General features: G+C 34.2%; 1 protein-coding gene across 2 annotated transcripts; it reads left to right on the plus strand.

Annotated features, from left to right (window-relative positions):
* The first annotated feature begins 604 nt into the window (after nucleotides 1-604).
* LOC149486394 (suppressor of cytokine signaling 2-like) lies at nucleotides 605-24,817 on the plus strand. Of its 2 annotated transcripts, none has more exons than XM_089698054.1 (4): nucleotides 605-1,006; nucleotides 21,196-21,485; nucleotides 22,362-22,507; nucleotides 23,309-24,817. In XM_089698054.1, exons 1-4 carry the CDS (start codon nucleotides 988-990, stop codon nucleotides 23,634-23,636), a joined length of 783 nt encoding a protein of 260 aa, XP_089554180.1. In that variant the 5' UTR covers nucleotides 605-987; the 3' UTR covers nucleotides 23,637-24,817. The 2 variants fall into 2 exon arrangements, with proteins under 2 accessions (XP_089554180.1, XP_089554179.1); XM_089698053.1 differs by lacking the exon at nucleotides 605-1,006 and adding an exon at nucleotides 19,534-20,067.
* The last annotated feature ends 654 nt before the right edge of the window (nucleotides 24,818-25,471 follow it).

The following is a 25,471-nucleotide window of genomic DNA, read 5'->3' on the forward strand; positions in this document are numbered from 1 at the left end:
TTGATTATACCGGATACCTTCTATTCGTATGATAATTATGTATTATAAAAAAATGGATGTCATTAAGAAGATAAGATTGATTATTATGGATAATGGAAACCAAACAAGTATCCTACATGGTGTATAGGATACCTACTTAAATCTATGTAGAGTATACTCTTTATACATTATTAGGATTAGGATACACATTCCGTTGATTGGAACCAAGTTCCTATCTACTATTAACAGAATGTTTCGAGGCGCGCCCATCAGCACAAAATAGACTACGAAGTGAATGAACTCCAACACGTTTATTACTTCCACGTCTGTTGGGAACAGGAGGCGAGTACGTCACATGATTGATAGATACAATAAAGCTAGACATATTTCTAACGTAACTATCAAAGGTCGAAGAGGGGCCGCTATAGAAGTCGCAACGCCAGCTGCGCGCCGGATGGCGTGCTCTAAGAAATATAAGTTTTATATAAAATAAGTTACAATGCCTTGAGTTATTTCTTCGAAACGTCAAGGTTGGTAGTTCTTGGAAGTGTGGGCACGTCGGGCGACGTAGAGAAGGCGCGCGCGGGTCGCGTTGGCGTTCGCTTGCTTCCCGCGTGTTTATTTCGCGTTCGCCGTTCGCCAGTCGACTTTCGTACACAAGAGAGGGCTTACGTCGATGCAGCCCGCCTCGTCGAACTTTCACCTCCCGTTACGATATCGTTATCTGTGATAAATACTCTCGACATTGAGTGAAATTGAATGTGAGCTTTCTTAGAAAACGTTTCTGACACGGCACGCGGACGAACAGCCGCCAGCGACGTCGGTTTCTGCAAATTAATTTCTCCAGTGCATTCTCTTTCTACGAAACTGCTTATAGAGTTTACTGCGAATCGAAAGAGCAAATGAAGTGGATTTGAGGAAATATAATTAAAAGTGGACTTGTGTTTCTGTGTTCAGTTGTCTTTTAAGGCGTTTACATTGGATCCCAACCATTCGTTCACACCTCAAATGGTGGTTAAACTACCAGGTAAGAGTTAGTTTTAATAAGTTTAAGTACAATATTTATAGAATGTTTTCTTAAAAATTAATAAAGTACAGAAAGTTCTAGAGGGACTTGAAAGTTGTTTGTTAAGAACGTCAAAATAAACGAAATAATTTACTGACATCACGAATGGCGCCAACTGATATCGCTAAGGTCTTCAGGTCATCTACATTAAATGCTATGCGCTGTTTCAAAGAAATATGTATTACTTACCTAGGTATATAATGAAAAAATAAATAAAGCAATAAATGAGGACAGAATGTAAGGTACATACCTAGGTAATATTATGTATTATGGAAATAACTTGGTAGGTAAGTATTAATGATAACAGCACAGGATAACAGTTTATATTTTGACATCACCTTTACCTTATTTCCAGAACAAAAAAGGGGTAGATTTATTTATTTTAAAACAAAAGAACATAAAATTAATTAAAATGTAATCGGCGGTTGTAGAATGTAGGGTGCAATTCGACATTGACTTCAAAGTTCAAGTTTCGATTCGTTAAAAAATGCAATCTTAAAATCGTTATGGAAGCTTGAAGAATTGTTTAAATAAACATTTCATCATTTCATAAAATAAAAACAATATTCACCAGTTCCGCAAGTAGATACCTTCTATCTTGCAGTAATATAAAAAATAAAATAATCATGAGCTATTATATGTCACTATTTAAATTTCTTTGAATTTATTATCTGCTCGCGACCTTTGACCTCATCTTCAGATAAATTTGGCATTTGTTTCACTACCATGACCCATGCCATATGATAATGAATATTTTGTATTTAAATGTCTTTGAGTTTTGCATACATCTCATTGGAAATTAATGTAAAATAGTATCCTTATTACGAGAGTATAAGGTGATACTGATATTTAATCTAACCACGAATAGCTTGAATAATTAATTGAAGCGATCGATCTAATGTAAATGGTAAATGTTTACGTACACAAGTATGTTGTCGAAGCGTGTTAATGACAGGGCATTCATTTGAAAACAATTAGCACTGTCACGTTATCCAAAGCTTTACTGAAGACAGAAGATGAGTTTGCAGAATTCGTATTCCTCCATTACATATTTTGACTCTACTTTAAGTAGAGCTCTAGCAAATGTCATCAAATTATGCCTTTTACAGTGTGGACAACGTAACTTGGCGGGCCTGAACTTCGCGCAGAAGGCTGCGCACGAACGTTTTTTAGGAACGAAATGGTGGCATGAGGCGGCGTGCGCGGGGCGGAGATCTAGGCTAGGGATTGACTCTATTTTTTTTTTTTTTTTTTTTTGTGTGGTGTCTCTCAATGTTAGCCAGAAGGGCTTCTACATTTTAACGCGGACGCGGGGGTGAACTGAAGGTTCACCCTGGTAGCGACATGCACAAGGGCGTCCCCCCTTGACGGGGACCACGAACCTCGGCTTGAGCTGTCGCTTGAGTGGAGGAGGCCAGAAGGGCCCTAATCGGACGGGATTGACTCTATGTAAACACAATCATCCCTTTATTCGATCAAATATCGCAATCGATTTTTATCGATTTGAAATTTATTTATATGAGATACTAAACGAAATAGATTTACAGAATTAATGAATGTTGTCGTTAGTAAAAGAGATTCCGCCTTTAATAACAAAAAAAAACTAATAACATTTTATTTTCATGGTTATAACTTATAGGACTGCATGATTTAGTTAAATATCAATTATTTATAAATGATCACTACAATAAAGACTGATTGAGAATATTTGAAACCTCTTATAAAATTAAATATAAATATATTTTATTATTCAATTTCAATCGATTTGAAAAAAAATCGATTAATCAACATCCTCAGACACGCATAGTGGACATCCCTTTTTGTTTACGTCGTATAACTTCGAGCATATTCGGCAATTCTCGGTACGCAATTATGTGTCTCAGTCACACGTTAACATTGGTGTCGTGTTCGTGTCGCTATCTCTGTCTTGAGTACCGGCGGTTACAAAAGTTTTCGTTGATCGTTTTTATTTGTTAAATCTTATTATTATATTGTTAGGAGTTTAGTTTTAAATTTGGTCGTATTATTCGCGAACAAAGATGCCACCAAAGCATAATAATATTGTTTTAAATCGCCAGGCGAGAAAAATAATATTTGATTTAACGCAGTATTTAAAAAAAGAAAAATATATATATCGAAAGGTGAGTGAATCCTGAATTCATTAGGTTATTTTTATAGCTTTATGTCTCATAGCGGTTTGATATTTATTTTATTTGTACTTGGTCTCTGTATAAGGAAATTTTATTCGAATTTCAGTAAAAAAAAAATGAATGCCTATAACACTATTTTTTATACGAGTGTACATGCGCGAAAGTTCGCAGAGGCTATGTTCAGGCCCGCCAAGTTACGTTGGTCGTATTGTACTTTGATATCTATATACCTACTCATAAATATTTACAGTCTAGACTAATAACAATCCACTTTTTATATCGATGATATAGTATTTTTTATCAAATAGGTATGTATAGGTACGTTATCAATTTTACGAACTTGTGCGACGTTATCGTAAACGAGTAGCAAGAATTCCTCACGACAATCAAAATATTTTCATTTTTTTGTTTCGCCTTAAGAAAGGAATATTGTCAAGGATATTAAAATTAATATGTTAATATGATATAGCTGTAATAATGTTAAAGCCTATTAAGCGAACAAACCGATGTTACGCAACGCAATCAATAGTCAGTATTGTGCGTAACATTGTATTGTTCCTCTGTAAAGGAAAATCGATCGTTGTCTGTAAATTCTATTTTCCTATCAAAAATATATACGCATGTTTATATTCATTCCGTGTGTGTTTGTCACTGCACTCCTCATAAACAGCTTGACTTTTTTGTGTGTTTGATTCAAGGATGTAGTTTTACATTACTTATGTGAGCGAAGCCGCGACCAAAAGCTTATAATATATATTTGTAATATTGCAGAAATCTTTAGATATTTATTATGCAGGTAATCCTTTTTATTTTATTTTATGTCCGTTTATATTTAAAACATATTGCACGATTAGAAAGTGCTAAAGTAATTTAAAGTGGAGGTTACTTTCACGAACGTTGTATGCTTTTATCCATTATTTAATTTCACTTCTTACAGAGTGAAACTGAATTACTGTACTGCTTGCAATTTTATTTGTAGCCAAGGCCACTTTCTCTTTGAAGAAGATCACCTCAAATGATTCTATAAATTTTTTATGTACTTATTTTTCTTTAGAATTCTTGTGGAATTCTTAAAGCATTTCTAAATTAGTATTAGAAGAAAACTTCAATGTCGGTAATCAACGTCAAGGTAGGAGATAATAATTTCCCCGTAATTTAAATAACAGTACTTATAATTTATCCTCTTTGACTTCTCAGTATGGCTTCTATAAAATTGTTCCTATATTAGCAATCGTTCTACGAAAATAATCATCGTAGAACAATAAAAGCCAACAATAGCCATTGAGTGGTCGCTCTTTGGCTTAATATACCACGCAAAAAACACCATTGTCTCCCTTCGCCGATAAACAAAGGCAATAATAGTTCTCCGTAAACCAGTCTCTGATGTTCCCGGTAAATGATAAACAATATGCGATTGTACTCGTCGTCGGAACTTGGATTGGATAAAATGCATTCGTCCAAGAGCTGACGTTGCTTCGATTCTATTTAAATACAATTCTACAACGATTTTTATCTTTTTTTCATGAAGTAACAATTAATAAGAATTACCGCTTTTGTTTCGTTGCAAATTTGGTGTTAAACCTGTTACTGTGGTTTTGTGTTGATTGACATCATGTCCTTGCCTCGTCCTTCTCGATATCTTTAAATTTACCTACACTGTCACATTATAATTTATAACACCAGTAACTACCCAGAAAATGGATCGTAAAATCATTGTGGTTTAAAGCATTAAATTTTTTTCACAATTAATTAGAATATAATAAGGAAATATGCAAATAAATGCATACGAATTTGATTAATACTAGTACTCAACGTAAATCAATGGTACTAAATGTAATTTACAGGCCAGTTACGAATAATAATCATAAAATTAAAATTCCTGCAAATAAGAATTTAAAGCGTTCTCAGAACATGATTATAAACTGCATTCACAATGATACATAGATAGATGTACCTACATAAATTGTACTTAGTTTAACTAATACTATGCTTTTATGTTAGCCGTAATGCATTGCATAATGCAAACATACACCGTTTCCCAGAAAACGGTGTCATCGACGTCGTTTGACTATGCAAGCTACTAGGCAAAGGTTTTATCTTGAAAAACATGTTGAGGCAATACAAAGGCAGGCCATATATAACTGAAATGAATATTCTCAGAATCGCCGACCGCGTTTTGCTCTTTATTTTAATTTTCAATTAGTCAAATTGTTGCCTGTTTCAGAACTTACGTTGGTGATACACGTATCAATGACTCTAGTAACATGTTTTATTGTTCTCTTACAATTTTCCTCAATTGATATCTTAGAAAAAATTATAAATCCTTCTAATCAGTACCTGAATGTCATACGTATATCACGAATAGAGCCAATCAATCAATGTAACGTTACGATATATAAAATTAACAGGAATATGAAAAAGAGATATTCATTCGAAGACAAACTACTAGGAAAATGTGCGTTGGATCGAAACGTCGGAAGGTGGGATGTGTGCGCTGGCGCAGGTATGCGTGTTCTCGGAATGAGCCGCGTCCGTTTTTGCTCCTTTTTCGATTCGTGTTTACCGAGAATCGAATGGCCCGGTGGCGGCCCTACGCGGAACGCGTAATTAATCCTCAGAAGCCTCCGACCCGAGGGTTGTTATGAGAAATGGCAAGTATAATGCCCATTTTTTTCCACCGTACACCATTGTTCGCGGAATGACGAAAAACCTAAGATTGACACACCGTTAAATTTTACTTAACGCTTGCTGACCTAAGATTTGTACGAAGCTCGTGTTATGCTTCTTAGAACTTACAGTCATTATGCCTTGTAATATTCGTTCTTCCATAAAGTTATGAGGAAGTCATCGTGGTGCAAACTGTAAAGCGATGTTGATGTGAGTAATAAATGATGTAAGTTTTCTAGTCAATAATAGATCAAAAGTTCGCAGAATGACATAACCATTTATAGAGAAAACTTTAATCGTGTAATTTCATTAAACTTCCTTGAAATGATTAATCAAATCAATTCCAATTAACCAGGATCAGAAATGATATCATACTTACCGCTGTTTACCTTTAACTTGAATAGATACAAAAAATGGATAAGGTTATAAGAGATTACAATCGACCAATGGTCCAGTCTATTTCATTTCAATTATAATATAAACATTAATTTTATCTCCTCATCAGATCTCTGAACCAATCCGTTACCAAAGCTGTCGCGTGTTAGGATCTAGTGTAGCATAAATTTACTTGGTCACGGTTGGGCATCGTTGTTACCATTGCCCTAGGACAAAACGGAAAAGCAAAAACGTTTTCTGGAATATAAACTAGTTTAAATTTCAATAGCGGAATACTGCGAAGCCGGCCGGCGGTTTCGCCTAATGAACTGATTGAAATACTGCTTTGATCTCCATTGCTGCACCGAAATAGCTCTACCATAAACAACACAGAGCTCAGATTGCAATGCTGCTGGTAGTTTTAATATCGACTGATGGAGGATTTTTTATAAATACTCAGAGCCGCCGTTCAAATTGCAAGATCTGAGAAATCTCTTAAATGTTATTTACTTGTTTACGCAACAAACGCTTCGAGGAATTACTCTTTATATTGACTTAGAATAAAATTTCTTTAAATTTACATACTTTTAAGCAACGTAGTGCACTGAATTGTATCATAATAAATTACGATAAGGTGAAGGTTAAGTTAGATCACCTGTTCAGCGTCGGTCAGTCAATCAGTCTGCGGCTCTGCGCGTAACATTTGTATTTACGTCAGCAAAACGGCACATAATATACTCGTATACCTACTTGCAACGCGACTCATATTGACTGATAAGGCGTATGTCGCATGTTTAACTTTCTTGGTGTATGTTTTATTTAGCCACGTGTAAGAAATATTATATTTTCATTAGGTAAGCAAAACGCTGTAGTGATACTGGACGCGTGAATGAAGGCAAATTCGTTATCCAACAACCAGTTTAACAAGTTCAGAGTAGGAAGCCCTTTCACTCGGAAGCGTGGCTGGCTCGCGACATAAATAGTCACTCTTATTAATGGGTTGCATAACATCTAATTGTGCATCTATGAATCTTAAGCTATGCACGTAAGTCTATAACGGAACGTTTATTTTAAAAAATCGAAACGGCCACGAGTTGTCGTTCCGAGAATCGGCAGCGTCGAACGGCCAACCGGTCGTCGAAGTTTCTGAGAACACGCGAAGGTTGCTCAGCGAAACTCTACATTCGAACGGCACGTTTATTGCCAAAGTCTTTATGAGCTTTCAGAGCCGCGCCACACTCCGTTTTTATTGGCACTGGATTGAGGCCAATTCGGACATTATGAATTGACATCATCGTCATCGTCCTCCTTTTCCTTTCGAGTACCAAGGACGATACACACAATTGACAACAATCTGTCAGTCTATAGAGTGTTTTTATATGTTTATTTAAAAAAATATATATCTACACGACGTTTTGTTTACTGTTCACATATGAGTGCACATTTTCAATTCTCATAGAAGTCGAATGAGTAGGTACGTAGGCGACGAAAACCTGATGAAATCGTGCGACCTCGCCTCGGTGTCAGAGGCTAAAGTGAATGGCCCTTTCGTACCCACCTACTAAAGGAATTCTGAAGTGACTAACGAAACATCAATGTGTTTCTCTTTTATTATTTAAACGAATCTCCTAATTGACATCCACGAGCTACTTTAACAGTTTTGCAAAAAAAAAAATGCTCTGAAAAAATCTAGCTACATTTCGAAACAATTTTTTGTGAAGGCCGTGTCCATTGCTTAAGAGTTTCCGGAAAACAACTCGTCTATAGGTATATATCTAATACGGTTTGGAGTGACGTATATATCAAAGATTTGTGCGAGTCAGAAATGCTGAATGTTTTGCATATTATTGTTGGATTATTTTTTTAAAACGTTGTGTTTCGTATCATCTCACATCTTTTAAATATCTTAAAGCGAAGTGTTGATCTGAAGTGTGAAAAAACTGAGAAATCTAATATCAAAAGCGATAAAGCAAGTGTGTTCTGAGGAGATTGATGACCATGTTTATTAAATAAGTATAGTTAAACAGTTCTAGCACATTTGAGTGTTAACTTATAGTGTACCTAATGTATGATAATAAGAGCTCTAGGTACCGATTTAAATTTAAATTTTTAAGTAGAACGTGTTTGTATATTTTAGGACTTGATTTCAGTTCCCGATTCATCTTCTTATCTATTAACATAAAAAACTGGACTTTGCTTTGAGAAAAACTGATAAAGTTTATTTCTTATGTTGCTCTACATCTATTCCGTATAGTTATTTTAAAGAACTCTTTGATTCGTCATTCGAAAACATGCTTGAAGATATAATGATTATAAAACGAGGACGTTCTACCGGATTAAATTATTATTAACGAATTTAATATTTACGAAATGCTGTTAAAATTAACAAGGACTCAATTATAAAATCGTTAACCCAATTAACTATAAAATACAACAATATTGGACGAAAAATATTCGATCAACATTTTTATTTGCGTTTACTCGCATATAGCTTAAATTAAAAGGCCCTCGCTCCCGGCATCCAATTTTCTCTTAAAAGCTTTTGAAACTGCGCAATTGAAAATCGAACTTTGCAGAGAGAAATATTTTCTGCAACAACGTTATATTTTTTTAATAAATAATGGGATAGTATACCCAATTAACTATGCAACCCATTACGAGTAAGTATGATCGACTTATCACCATATTATGAATAGCTGTTACAGTTGTTAATTCAAATAAATTTATTAACATCCAAGTTAAGCTACTATTGGTAATTGCTAAACATTGCTGGGAGCTAGGGAAAGCACTGTTTTATTATTGAAATTTAAAGTGCAACTGTTTGTTCTGTGTCTGGGTGTTAATTATCTATATATAAGTATTTATTTAAAATTGTATATGTATGTTTATCAGCCATCTGGTTTCCATAACACAAGCGAAAGCTTAGTATGGAATCAGATCGTGCCGTGTGTGAAAATTGTCCTGAAATATGTCCTGTCCTGAAATAGTTGACCAAAGTAAGAAGACGGATTTTTGACTCTGAATAGTTATGTATTCAAGTGAGTTTACCAAAAGATATGAGCGGCATATCTTATCATAGCCTATAGGGAATACCCTGCAGATAAACAGAAAATAAACTGTGACGAATATTGACTCACAATTTTATCACATATCAATAAAAATAAAGAACGAAAATGCAATTCTTTTAGAAGAAGAAAAAGTGATACATAGTATGTAAAGATATTTATATATAACTATACACCTTGTATATTCCATTATCCATAACCTTGTGGGGACGTTGGACAAACACTCGATATAGACGCATCTAGATATAACCTTTGATGTCATATCAACTATCAAGATTCTATGCACACCTTTTAGTGCGAACAATGAAAGTGTGAAAGGATTTTTACAAAGACACGTTTTGAAACTTATAGAAGTATGATGAAAATGTGTCAATGCTTATAAACAAAATATATGTTAAACTAGCTTTCCACCCGCAGCTTCGCCCGCGCAGTCAAAGAAAAACCCGCATAGTTCCCGTTCCCGTGGGATTTCCGGGATAAAACCTATCCTATTTCCCGGGATAAAAGTAGCCTATGTCCTTTCTCGGGTATCAAAATATCTCTATACCAAATTTCATGTCATTTCATGACAGAGAGACAGAGTTACTTTCGCATTTATAATATTAGTATGGATTGTTAAAAATACAGGTAATGAAATGTTATCGGAAATCTAGCACGCCGTTTGTGTATATTATTGTCTAAATGGACGGATGATTGCATTATTGATTGATAAATTATTACTCTACGATCTACCTGGATTATTTTAAGAAGCTGTAAATATCTAGATATAATTTTATATAAGATTACAAATATGACTTCAATATTGCTTTACCAAAAAAGATCTACAACTACATACATACTCAGGTATTTAATTGGCGACACTGAAAAAGACTTGACAGCTGAGACGCTGTAAAAATCGTGGCAAATATCATTAATGAGCATAAAATAATAACTATTTATTAACTATTTTTTATTTATTTATGAGAACCTTGACCATATACCTTAAAGTCTATACCATAGTTAATTATTTACGAACCCCAGTACAAGACATTCGCGTCGTGGGAAAAAAGCTTCAAATCAACAGAAGTTATCAGGTAGTGGCATATTCTTGTAACTAACCAATTAAGGTATCGAAAGCACTCGAGGTCTTTATTAGACGTCCTTCTTGGAAATACGTTCAGATATTTTATATCCAAGATATCGTAATAATACAAATTGTGTTTTAATATCGACATGCGATTATTCGCGGAACATTTAAATCGCCTTCTGAGAAACGATGGCGGTTTTGCTGCGTTATATAAATTAATTTCGCAATGTCCTGCTCTTACTTCTTGATAATACATTTTAACGTGAATTTTAACAAACGAGCGAGTATCAACAGCTGTTTCAACAATCGAAATTTAAATTCCGTTGTGTTGACATCATTTGTTAACACGTTTTCATTGGCATACATTATTATTCTTTTATTTATATCCCCTTCTGATTTAAAATATGATATGATAGTAAATAGATAGCATATGATAGTAGAAGGCCGATATTATTATTATTAAACCTTTCAGTATTATATGCAACTAGCGGTCCGCCCCGGCTTTGCCCGCGGTACATATTTACGTTTTCTCTACATAAGACTGTAAACGAGATACATAGTATTGGTACGTATCTATTATTGTTTTTAAGTTTCGAAATTACGCACTCGTTCAGGAATTCATTGTATTTACAATAAACCAGATTCGCTTTTCATCCAGACAAATGGTTTGCCAGAAATATTTATACTTAGAATTGTTATTTTTTACTACAAGGACGCAACAAAAATAAAACAAAGAAACTCGACGAGTTCAGCCCTGTGACTCAGTGAATATTTCTTCATAACGATAATGTGCGGTATGACGAGTGTTTCCTAGTAGTTTACTTTTAACACCCACAAAATAAGCACTCGGGTCTAATTCTGCTAAACGGTGTTGCTCGTTGCTACTTACTGATAAATGTCTTCAAGTGACACCTAAATGACAGATCCGTATACATTTTTTTTACAGTTGAGTTTGAAGAAATGTTGACCTATTTGGTCGTTCACAGTGCAATAAGCAAATTGTAGGCAGCCAGATAGAAAATTTGGTTCAATCGGATAAGTACTGTTGCTGTTTTATAACGTGATACCACAGTAATACTATCTGTATAGTGTATGTTTTTACGAAAGTAGTACCTGGAATTAAGTATTAGGTATTAATTGATGATACTATCTTGTCATAAATACTAATATGACTCATACTAGGAAACAAAGAAATATGATAATAAAAAAGAATACAATTACAAACATTTAGTAGTAGCACAAATAATAATAATGTTAGATAGTAGGTAAGGATAGTAGTAATAATTTCTAGTGAATTAGAAATTCAAAAGATATTCTTAATTAACATCCACTTTGTAGTGAAAGAGATTAATAGTCTCGGAAAGGCGATACCGCGCTTAATAAAGATTAATGATGAAATCATTCACAATTCTCGCAACGAGACGCGTTGTCATAGCAACCCGATCTAGTCTAGACTTGAAACTCAGACAGATACAACATTCAAAGAAATCGTTAAGGGTGCACTCACACACATCAGTCACCGTCACGGCACGTCACCGGACAGGATTAAAAAAAAATATGTATCAATAGTTCTAGTATGACTCTGTTCCCACACGACAGTCGCCGGCACGAAATCTATCAGTGACGTCACCGGTCAGGCACGTCAAATAATCTTTCCATACATGTATCATACTTTTTTCCCCACTCACCCGGTGCCGTCACGTCTCAGTTCAGTCAGCGTCGTGCTACCGTCAATTGCTACATGTTCTCTAGCGTGACACACGTCTAATCACTGACTAACCTGATGTATGTGTTCAATGATTCAGTCAAACCGGCGACGTGACTGACGGACAACATGACGGTGACTGGTGTTTGTGGATACGTACACAAACCGTCACCGATCAGTCATCGGTGACTTGACGGTGACTGATGTGTGTGAGTGCACCCAAATGTTTGACAAAATTCTCGGATGACGTGACTTTATGATATACGACTAGCTTTCAGCCTGCAGCTTCGCTCGCGTACCTACTTTACAGGCCAAAGTGCCATTACAAATTAAATTCTCAGTTTCAGTCTTTTTAAAGATATGTTTTGGTGAAAAAAGGGCCTAGTTTAATAGGTATACGAACTTGTCAGTACCTATAAGCTAGCAAATAAGTATAATATTAAATTAATTCAAGATAATCCGAGACATTTATACGTGTATCATAATATTACATGTTAGGCTAGCAATGTGAAAGTTCAGTTCATTTCCAAGTTCTAACGGGCGCTTATTAAACTGTCCAGTTACCGTAAAATATATGTATAATCTCATGTGTATACCAATAAGCCATATCAATTATTCTGTTCAGTGAAATGCTTACGAACGAAAGGCTGTTAAATATATTGAAATGGATTCCGCGAATTTTATCGGTGAGGTTTTGTTGCTTAATTGATTTTGAGTATTCATTTTAATCCAAATTTCGTCATCGGTTTACTCTTTAATTTTTGTAAAGGTACCACTTAAACATAAAGTGGGATGTTATGCATGATGCAATACGATTTGAATTTAGAAAAAAGTCAGATGATGAATACAATTTTACCGTGAAAATGATATTGTCCACCTCGTGTAAGACGATATTATCAAAATCTTCCAATAAGACAAATTAGTGTTGTTTATTAGAAAAATATGCTTCACCTTTATAGCCCGCAAAGAACTTACAATTTGCTGATAGGACTATTGGATGCAGGTTCTAACTTCTATACTGCATAACTACCTACCATATTTTATTCTAATTTTAAAATTCTATAAAGCCAAGCGTGTGCAAAGTACAAAATTATTCATATTTTTCCAAGTATTGAGGCGAAGGTGTAACGAACACCTTTCAGAATATAATAGGTATACTTTATAAATAGCGACAAAGGCGTTTCTGAGAAAGATACTGTCATACAACAGAGAATTCGAGAAAACCTCCACTAACAATACCATGCGAGAACATTACGAGTGTGGGTGCAGTAACTTTCTATATGGGCATTGTTTTATATTACTTACTAGTATAAGCGTAGTTACTAGAACTCCGTGAAATTCATAGATAATTTCGCGAAACCAAGGTTTTAACAACTGTGGTTTGAACGTCTTTGTAGTCTTTGTTGTCCTTGTTGTCCTAGTATCTATTATTACCATAACTTTACAGTTGCAGTCAAAATTATAATTAATGTTGTTACAGTAACCACCTTAAACATATCAAAACTCACTCGAACTACCGAAGTTGGAAAGTTCTGTTCCGAACACGTTGCCGAATAACAATGGGCGTGTAGAGTTTACTCACTAATCACTCTATAGTCTACAACACTAACTCAAGTTGGGAAATTAATCTGAATCTGCTATTAAATTACTTCATACTACTAGGAGAGTATATAATGCCAAGACTTCCATTAATTAAATAAATCTACAATAATATAAGAAGAAAATTTTTAACTTGCGTGAGTTTAAAAAAAGTTATAGTTAGCCTCTGAAACTACTTGAAAATTTACTTCACCAGCAGAAAGCTTTATGATGATTGATGAGCCCGGGTAAAAGTATATGATAAAAAATATAAACAATACGTTATATTTATAAAGATGTATGAAACCTTGTTAGGTCAAATCGAACAAGATTCAGTGTTTCTTTTTCTGCGATACAAATCAAAGCAAACGCGATTTTATATACGCAAAAATATGCTCGTCTATATTTTTTTAATATTTTAATATTGTAATTATATTATACGATGTTTTTACAATTTAAATAGTGTTTTTATAGAGGACGAAACGAAGCTCAGTCAAGCATAGGTACCTATATTAATCTCATGTCATAGAATTAATTACCAGCGATACGTATAAATAATGCATTAGTAAATAGAATTAATATCCTTTCATAATTGTATAATAAATCTAGGTTAATCTTCTGTTACATTTGCTTTATTTATTACACAATTTAATTACAAGTAGATTGTATGGCAACTTGCCATCATTACAATATGTAGAAATATTTCGGAATTTCACTACTCTCGAGTCGAAAACTATTTTTGGAAGACTATGGTTTCTCAGTAAACAGAAATAAATGTATGTCTATTGTTATATGTACAGTCATTGGCTGATTCTTGAGAAAACTAAACATAATACACACATACACAGTACTATGGTAATTACAATTTACTATAAATCTGAGCATTCGCTGTAAAAATGCGTTTTCAAAAAACCTTTTCCAATCAAATATAAAAATAGGAGTCGCATTTCGCGCTGATATTTGAACCTTTGAACCGTGTACAGCTGTTCCTTTCGCGAAGTAATACAATAATTTCAATCACGCTGTGTTGAGTTGAAGCAAAACCGAAAACGGTAAAACATTTATTTCTATCAGCGTAGGAAGTAAGTCTTATTACTGTAATTAATTCACAGGATTATCTTTTTTTGGCATACCCACACTGTTTATCTTTTAAGAGGATTTACTTTCGGATTTGAGTTCTACGAAATTCTTTAATCTGAGACATAGGGTAACGGCACCAGTGGTCAGCCAGGCACCAGTGATCAGCCTATTGCGTTGTTTATTGGCCATAAATATCGCTGTAATCAAAATAACCAAATCACGCGCACTTAAATAGAAGCTCTGTTTCGTTATTGGTTCATGCATCACGCGATAGGAGCAGCAGGGGGTCAGGGGAGAGAAGTAAACACGTTCGTACAGGTGCTGTCCGCCGACAAGAGCAGAAGTGTCATGTCTGCAATATTTTTTGTTTCACGTGGTGCTCTTTTGAAAGGTGAGAAATAACATATTTTAGTATGAAATGTGATTGTGTTTTATAGATAATAACTTTATAGATTACTTAGAGCATTTAATTTTATGAAATTTGATAAAAAATATTGTTTTTTTACTTAAAAATTTGAGGGGCTGACCATTGGATACTGATTTTTTATGAAAGATCCAATGGACAGCCCCTGGGGCTGATTACTGGGATTATTCCTAATTGTTAGAAAACCCAGTGGTCAGCCGCATTTCAAAATATTTTTTTCAAGCGGCTGACCACTGGGTCTCAATCTGTGGTCTCAATGATCCAGTATTCAGCCACGATGTTATTGAAATAATATTTTAAGTATAAATGCGAATGTTTGTGTTTAAATCTATAAGTAATACTTCATGTTAGTTAAGTTTTACCTGAAATAATGGTATTATGTGTATTCATATCCAAAAGTTATTATTGTTCCCTTTTTTTCTAGCTAAAAATGCCACCAAGACAACAGTATCCTCCAGAAAAATCCTCCGAAAGAGATCCTCCTGTGGTTGATTATATATATTGTGGATTATAGATACATCAATAATATTATAAACTAATATCGGTGATTTTTTTAAAAAGAATTATTGCTGTTTTTATGATAAATAATAAGAAGTTCCTAGAAAATAAGAAGACACAAAGAGATTGTAATAGTATGTTTAAAATAATATTTGTATTATGTGCGATATACATTTTTTTGTGCTAAGTGAATCGTTGCTATAAAAATGTGATTAATATAGTTGATTTTGATATAACATTGTTTATTTTGATCTCATAATTAGTTATACTTACTAAAGGCTGAACACTGGGTTCAACAAGGCTGTTTATTGGTTTTTAGAGGCTGTTCACTGGGACACTGGGCCATTTTTTGTTTAAAATTAATTATATATTTTACCAAGAGAATTATTGTTTTTGATAAACGCTGATTCGAAACTACAATAAACAATAAATCCATACATGTTGTACGTTTTTTTATTCGACGATTGTTGTAGAAATGGCAATTGTCAAAACTTCAAAAAGCTGTTATGAGGCTGACCACTGGTGCCGTTACCCTATTTACCGTTACAGTTTTCATGTCCTTCAAACCTTTAATCAACGATCATAAATTATAATATAGTAAATACAATCAAGCTATTGAGATTTTATCGTTTTTAAACATAGTAACTGTGGTTAGTGGTATTAACCAGTTCAACCACCTCCCGCGTTTGTTCAACAAAATTCCCAGAAGACGGCAATATTATGGTTTGATACCCATAAGGACACGGTCCGCACGTTTTAAAATAATTATCAATTGTATTTATTTATCAAGTCGGATTGTGTAATGTAGTGACGAATTAATTCGCCGCAAATAGCGTGTGATGTCTGAGCATGAATATTTATGCTGACGAGTTTAGCAACATTTTGGTTAGATACCTAGATATTAGATAAATATAAGATTAACATTAGCCACTACGAAGTAAAATATAGATACTTAGGTACATAAATGTAAAGGATTGATAAGGAATAGTAAAATATTTTATTGAATTTTTAAGTTCTTAACTAATATGTAAGTATATGTACACTAGTTATGAAACTTCAAAATGGATAGAACGGTTGAATTGAATTAAATCCTTGTAGGTAGTTAACCTATAAGTAAATTAATATAAATAAACTAACTTCCTAAATATTACAACTGGGTACCTACATGATATTAATCCATACTAATATTATAAAGGCGAAAGTAACTCTGTCTGTCTGTCTGTTACTCAATCACCTCATCTTAACTACTGAACCAATTTGCATGAAATTTGGTATAGAGATATTTTGATACCCGAGAAGGGACATAGGCTACTTTTTACCCCGGGACATAGGATAGGTTTTATCCCGGAAATCCCACGGGAACGGGAACTATGCGGGTTTTTCTTTGACTGCGCGGGCGAAGCCGCGGGTGGAAAGCTAGTATTTAATATATGTAATAAGCGTGCGTATTATTGAATATAAAGCAACATGTATACTATTTCCGCCCGTAATTTGTATTATAATTTATTTATTTACATCCGGTTACAACGGTCTTAATTCAATACAACAGGCTTTTTTGAATAAGGTAGCCGGTAGGTAGGTACCTACTGAGTAGGTATAATAATGTTATAACAGCCGGTCAACGGTATTCACTGAGAAAACGAAATCGAAATACCTATTACCTAATATTCCGATTGACTTCTAAGAAGAAGAGAAGATGACCTTAAAACTTACTTTTTCTTTTTAGATACATGTGATAGCTTTAAGTATATTGTATAAGTTTAGGTACTTACGGTACGGACTATTTGAAATAAATAACATAATATCACTTGTTCATTTTAATGAAATACAATTTGTACACACATGGTACACACACTTACATTTTAATGAAATACAATTTGTTTAACACTGTACACATCAATTTAACCTACATACTTAGTTACCTTCTTAACCTTGTTGTACCAATTGACCGCGAAACAATTAACAAACGGCAAATAGCAATCTATTAGACATGGGTAGGTAATGTGTGTAATAGTACAAAAGTAATATCACTTTGACACGTAATGCAACATCACGCATTACGCATCAGTTATAAACATCACTCGCATCACTCACTTTTTTTTATTTTGTTTTACATTTGCTTGCGTTCATTACAATTATTAACAAACAACATAAAGTACGTGGCCAAGTATGAAGGAAAATCAACTACATTTTTTTAATATTTACTTAAATTGTAATTTTACGATATGTAACAACTAATAAGTATTGCAGTTATTATTGCTATTTTTCAATATGATCTGTAATACTTCACATATTATCACCTTAAACGTTACTCGGTCATCATTTCATTAAAAATCGATCGGGTAATGTGTGATGTTACGGAGTAATATCACTTCCGTGGAAGAGATGCGTGATGTTGCATTACTATTTGACGTACTGTTTTGCGCATGTCTACAATCTATTATCTATGGCACATGGCAATATTTTCTGACAGATAAAAATAGTGACGTAATACGCGGTTATAGAGAGTAGAAATTTTCATTCACTATTCAAAGAGGAAAGTAATAAAGTAATACATACATACGGACTTTATTCCAAAAACATTAGAGGCTGAATAGGGTAGTTGGAGTAAGTCGTTAGAAATTTTAACGTTCCATTGAAAAAACAACAATTTGATGCGCAGCTGTTATGTTGAAAGCATATTTTCGCATCAACGAATTTGAACAACAATAATACTTAATTTTGATAGGGGGTTACATGATTTTGAATCGAGATCACAATAAATAACACGCAGCTGCCGCGGCCGATGAGAACACTGCGCGAACGGCAGATGGTTCTTGGATGTGAAAGCTTTTCAATGCAGGTAGGTGATTCCGAGAACGCCAAATATAATCGCACTACGGGGAACTCGCTCTCTATGGCACGTCCGAATTTTGTATGCGTACCAACCACCTGCGTTTATGTCTGGTAACTCTGTTATCAAAATATAAAAGGATCGCTATATCGACGATTCCGAATCTTAGCAAATTTTTGAAACGATTTTTCATATTCAATAACATGGAGATGAATAAAATGTAAAAACGAATTACCTACCTACATCAGATTAATACATACTTATGTTTGGAAGGTGTATAATTACTGTTCTATCAAGTGATCTCTAATGATTTTGGATATTTAATCGAAAACGTAATTTCGAACAAAATTCTGTGGTACCTACCATACCTTTTCCTCTACCTAAGAAAATGATAAAAGTTACACTTCCACGAATAGAACGTGACTAGGGTATTGCTCGCAGTACAGTAAAAAATACATGAACTCTTGTAACCGGGTCACGCATTATTTAACTATTTAGTCAAACCGTTTCTTTTTCCAAGTCATGTCCATCACAGTAAAAAATGGAATTAGGTAAGTAGTAAACGAAAAGTTGCGACGATGGCTTCTTAGATAGTATAATTCTTTATTGTTTTTTACAGAAAAAAAATGCAGTAATGAATACTTTTAATGCACTAAATATAGTGTATTAAAAGTAACTGCTAAAAACTAACTAAACACTAACTGCTAAATATAGCAGTTAGTTTTTTAAAAAGTCTTGAAATTTATTCTATGAAATGTTTACATAACACAAAAACTAATTCAGCGAACTGTCTCATCGTGTTTCTTACTTTCTTATTAATGAATTATAAAAAAAAAATACATATGAATGTGAGTTTACTTAGAAATGATTGACACGTACAAACAATACAATGAAGATAGCAAGCAAATGACTAGATAACTAGATAATTATTGTTCGTTTGTGAATGAATTCTCGGAAACACTGAGCGTTCGAGTTTCGTCACTTGAGTCGCACAGCTCACTCGGCCGTTCGCGTCGTCCTCCCGCATCGATCCCCACTTTATACGCAACTGTATTTAGATTTTAGTGTTCATCGTGCGATCGCGTTGTGCTGTTGTGTTCACTACTAGTCAGAATTTACTGTACATACATTTACTAAATACCAATCTAAGAATTATTGAAGTTGTCTTTGGATAGTGCAATTATCTGTACATCACTAGCAAGTGACATTTGTTAATTTGAAAGTTTACGCGGACCGCGGTGTGTTTGACATTTGGATTTCGGATTTGGATGCGGGATGCCTGATGCCGTGAATCGTGACTGGAAATAGTGAAAGTTGTTTCGTAAAAGACTAAAATTGTCTTCGTGCAGTGTTCGCTTTATCGAAGGATATCTTCGTAACGTGGTATTCAAATGAAGAAGAAAGAGAATATTTTGGACTTTTTTTTTGAGTAAACTTTTAAAACCGTGGCCTCTGAAGACGGAATAGGTGGAACAATTAATATTCCACCGAAGAGTAAACGGCAGATGTGTTTGATTGAAAGGCGGGAAGTAAAAATCCGCCCTTTAAACATGACAATAGCAAGAAGATTACCTTCACAAAGTGAGTTTACATTACACAAAAATAACGTGTCGCTAATTATTTATTTGGGTACTTCATTTTAAATTTTATTGAAGTTAGTCGCTAAAATTTATAAAATGATGATTATTTAATTATTGTAAGAATCCGTGTTTTTCTTCTATTAGTTCACGTGCAACTTACTGTGCCTTATCATTTCAATGTAAATATAGCTCTAAACTCGTAATGATAAGGGAATTTATTCATAGTATGTGATAAGGAATACTTGGTAGTAAGTAACTATATCTACAACCCGAGGCTTTATATTTCTATGTAAACTTGTTTATGGTAAAAAAAAATATTTTTCATTATGATGTAGATTTTAGTTTCTTTTTGCAATTATGTATAATACTTATTTGATTTATGATTATGCATAATAAAGGAGAGATAGTAAAAGATATGAAATAGAAACATAACAATGGTTTTACTCAGTATTATTTGAAGTATTGAAATAATTGATATTCTTCCCTAGATGGTTATCAGTAAAGTTTTAATTTTGAAAAATAAGTCATTGTGATTCAATAGAAAGTTGTATTTATAACTAGCCGCTCCGCGCGGTTTCACCCCCGTGGCTCCTCTCCTGTTGGTCGTAGCGTGAGGGTATATAGCCTATAGCCTTCCTCGATAAATGAGCTATCTAACACCGAAAGAATTTTTCAAATCGGACCAGTAGTTCCCGAGATTAGCGCGTTCAAACAAACAAACAAACTCTTCAGCTTTATAATATTAGTATAGATTTTTGTTTCAATTTGGTCAATATTGTAATTTGATCACACTTTGAGAAATCTTCACATTTATAGTTATGTCTACAGTTTCTTGTGAGAAAGTCAAAACTACAGGACTTGCATTATCTGTACATGAGATAAGCACATACAGATTCCATACTGAATTTTATTATATATCTCTTATAAATATATTTTTATGAAATGAACTACAAAGCGGCACAAACATCGTCTCATTTTGTATTTTCAGGCCTGTTACTATGCTGGTGATAACTGTCTTATCTTTGGTAAAAAAAGCACACATGGCTGCAATTAAACTGAATTTACTGTGAACATAAGCCAATTCATATTTGCTCTGAAACCTATTTCAAATATGTTTTGTTTGTTACAGATGCGTGCGTCGAAGTTGGGGTGCCACTTAACAGTTGGTCGACCGGCGTAGCTTGTTGCCCGAACTGCAGGCATGAGCTCCGTGTCTCACTGTCCTGTGCGAAGGCTCAGACGACCCCTCTCACGCCACCCTTCACCATACAGCCCACGTACTTGCCGCATTCACCACTCTGCACCGTGCCTTCGTCCCCCTTAATACCTTCACCATACAATGATGAACTACGACGGTTAGCAGATACACTCAAAGCGCTGCGGCTGTCCGGGTGGTACTATGGAAACTTAGATTGGCAGGTAAATTTATTTCTTTAGTTCAGGAATATAAATGAAATTGGTTTTGATATTACTCAAATCTCAAACTAGTTATTTTAGTTCCTGCCAAATCAAAAATAAAGATTTGCAAGCCTTTATCAGTATATGTAGACACGTAACACGTTCCAAACAATCTTTTATCTTTTTTACACAGAAATGATAAAAACAACGTAAAGATTATAATAATAATAACAAGAGCAATTGTAACAGGAAAAACAATATGCTATAATCTTATTGATAAAATATAATTGTTTTTTATTGTTTTAATGTACAATGCAGGTTTGAAATGAAATAAATCAAGGAATGTAAATTACTATATGAGTGATTAATTACTGTGAATGCACATAACACCACTAATTTGAACATGTTTACAATTTTTTCTGTTAAAAGAAAATAAAAACATCAATTATAAATAATTGTTTCTAGTAGGCGATTAGTTTGCGTGATGTGTGTGCGTGCGTTTGTTGTTGCTATTAGCAATTTTAAATGAGCGTAAAATGTATGCTGCTTTAATATTAATGCCGATCAGCAATACCTTCATTTTGCTTATGATAACTGTCTGGCCGCCTATTAAAAGTTAGCCTATATGATATACTAGAGGTCCGCCCCGGCTTCGCCCGTGGTACATATTTCGCAATAAAAGGTAGCCTATGTCCTTTCTCGGGGATCAAAATATCTCCATACCAAATTTCATGCAAATTGGTTCAGTAGTTTAGGCGTGATTGAGTAACAGACAGACAGACAGAGTTACTTTCGCATTTATAATATGTATTAGTATGGATTAGTGTATTTTATATGGATTAGTAAAAATTTTGCAATTATAATTTCTATACTAACGTTATTTTTTATTATTTCCAGGGTGCAAGAAATTTATTAAAAGAAGCAAGTGTTGGTGCATTCGTGATTCGGGATTCTGGCGATAGAAATTTCATATTCTCGTTGTCTGTACAAACGGAACGAGGGCCTACATCTGTTAGGCTGCATTATGAACAAGGGTTTTTTAGGTAAGCGTCTTATCTTTATAGTACCTACTTAACAGGGATTTAGATAAAGCATACAACCGATAGTACGATTAATAGTATTACTTATCTTATATGTAAATTTCACACGAATTTCTTAGAGATTATGTTTTGTTAATTATTTATGAAGAATTAATTCCAGTCTGGGTACATTGGATATTTATTTTAATTCAACTGAAAATTATTTGCTACACAAAATTTCGATGAGTAGGTAATTATAGCATAGTCTTGAATAATATTTCGTATAGAATAATGAGTCATTGCATCGTTAATAAATTGAAATATTTAAGGTTCATTCATCGAATTTATTTACGAAACTTGTTACGAGTGTTAGATAATTACTGAGTCAACACCGGCAACTAGCCACTGTGCAATAAGCATTCGGCGTAATTCTTCCTAGTATTGCGGTTTTTCTGGGTTAAATAGCTTTGACATTACCGCTTACTGCTAATCGCGATGTACCTACACTGATGTCATGAATACATTCTTTACTAGCAGCTTTTTCGATAAAGTTTCGTTATGGCACTTGAATACTTTTTTAAGTAAAATGTTACTTTGTCATTCTGTAGTTCTGTGGTAAAGACTGAAGACATATTTCAAATTACGATAAAAGTATTTGAAACAGAACTAATATTTACCTACTCGGATTGTTTATGTAAGGACATTATGGCTTCCTTGAATAATTATGATTCAAACATTAGTTATGGGCTTATAAAGCTAAACATTTACGACAAAATGGTTTCAACACTGAACGATTTTCTTCATATAAATATTTCATCTTTACAGATTAGACTGCGACAGGCCGCTAGCGAGGTTCATGCCCAGGTTCAGGTGTGTGGTGGAGCTAGTGCAACACTATACAAGTGTCGGTGCCCGTGGTTCTGCTGGCACCGTGTGGGTGGACCGAGAAGGCTGTGCCCACTCGCCAGTTCTCCTCAAGACTCCACTGAGACAGTCGCCACCAAGCCTTCTCCACTCCGCTCGACTGGCTGTCCACAAAGCGCTGGACTCCAACCCCCTCACGCCAAAACTCTGGTGCGCCCCCAAGCACAGGCTGCTCCCGCTACCCTCGACCCTCATAGAGTACCTCGGGGAATATCCATACTCAATCTAACACCAGATCTGTTTACTTAGTTCAATTGGAACGTTTAGTGAATATATTAGGGTATTAGTGAATTTTTGCCACCGAGTACAGTGACATTAGTTCGTACTCGCTCCCATTATGTTGCTAGTACGGGATGCTAGGTAAAGGGCGGGCTCCTTTATGTACCGACTAACGTTTAGGTAATCGTAACTCGTGTATTATTTAATAGTATTGAATATGGGACTCAAATATGGTATTTAGTGAAGTGTTTGATTCTGTGTCGGGTAGAATTTTGTCTGTATATAATGTTTGAATATGTAATTCAAGACTGATTCCTTTCAATAATATAATACAGATGTACGTCTGTTGTCACCGATTTTTATTTACAATATGCAAAGTTGATGCCTGATCTTGTCCATTATATTAAGAATATCATCACAATATTTTGTAGAGCTTATATATTTTTATTTATTTATTTCTCTACTAACTTAAGTTAAAGCTAATAATTATTCATTAAATCTTAATTTGTTCCTATATAAAAAATATCCTGTATTATAAAGGTTCAATTCTATATTGCTTAATACACCCAAATCACACAACAGTTGGAATATTGTACAAAATGTGCCATCAATGGAAATAAACACAATGATATTAAATAGACGGAGGTGTTTTTGAGGCTGAGCTTGTAAATAGTTCTTGTTTGTATTCCTATTTATTTCTTAATTTTAATTAGTGTAGGAGATGTATGTCAAAAATGAATACCGATCATGTAATGGTCGACCGTAAGCGTGGCTCGTGACATTCACTAATATATTGTAAAATCATGTACCTTCAATAATCTCAATTAGTGTTAGTCTAGGCGCCAGATAAATTAGATTTGCTCACGAATCGTATGGTCAGCTTGCATTATATTGCATTGTAGGTCGTATATGGATTTTCTATACGACATTTAAACAGCCTTTTAGCTAACTATACAAATCGTGAGGAACTTATAGTGGATAAAATCGCTGTTTTTAAATTATTTATTAGTCACAACAGTGGTTTCAGCCTCAAAATGTATGCATATTATTCCTTGGTTAATCTTACCATTCTTTTAAGTTAAAGCACCAATTTAAATAAGTGTGACATAATAGAAATGTGTTTAATGTTAGACTAATGTATGAAAAGAACTGCAAGTAATTTATATAAAAGAAATATACATTCTGCCTATATGTTATGGTTTTATTTCTAACATTTTCTTGAAGAACCTGAATAGATTAAAATATAAAGGTCCGACTGTACTAGGCGTAAATACGCCACGCGATATTTGCTGATTTGTCAAAATTTAGCCATAGGTATTCTAGTGTGTAGTTTCGGTGTCACGTGGTGCATTACAATATGGAATACATCATACAATTATTGATAACTAGCTTTCCACCCGCGGCTTCGCTCGCGCAGTCAAAGAAAAACCCGCATAGTTGCCGTTCCCGTGGGATTTCCGGGATAAAACCTATCCTATGTCCCGGGGTAAAAAGTAGCCTATGTCCTTTCTCGGGTATCAAAATATCTATACCAAATTTCATGCAAATTGGTTCAGTAGTTAAGGCGTGATTGAGTAACAGACAGACAGAGTTACTTTCGCATTTATAATATTAGTATGGATTCCATAGAAAATATAATATGCACTGTCGCGTCGCATAGTTACCGCCTGTTGTGGTCGGATCTATATATAATATAATTATATTATCTAAATAATAATGCCTTGAATTATTGAACTAGGGTACTTGCACTGAAAAGATGAAAATTCGAATTTAATCCTCTTCCAAGTTATGTTTTAAGTGTTATACCAATGCTTGAACTCTGCATAGTGCATGTTATGCGAATAC

This window comes from Colias philodice, chromosome 8, assembly GCF_061535455.1.
Source record: "Colias philodice isolate Cphi_HAF_F1 chromosome 8, ilColPhil1 Martin Lab GWU primary, whole genome shotgun sequence".
NCBI lineage: Eukaryota > Metazoa > Arthropoda > Insecta > Lepidoptera > Pieridae > Colias > Colias philodice.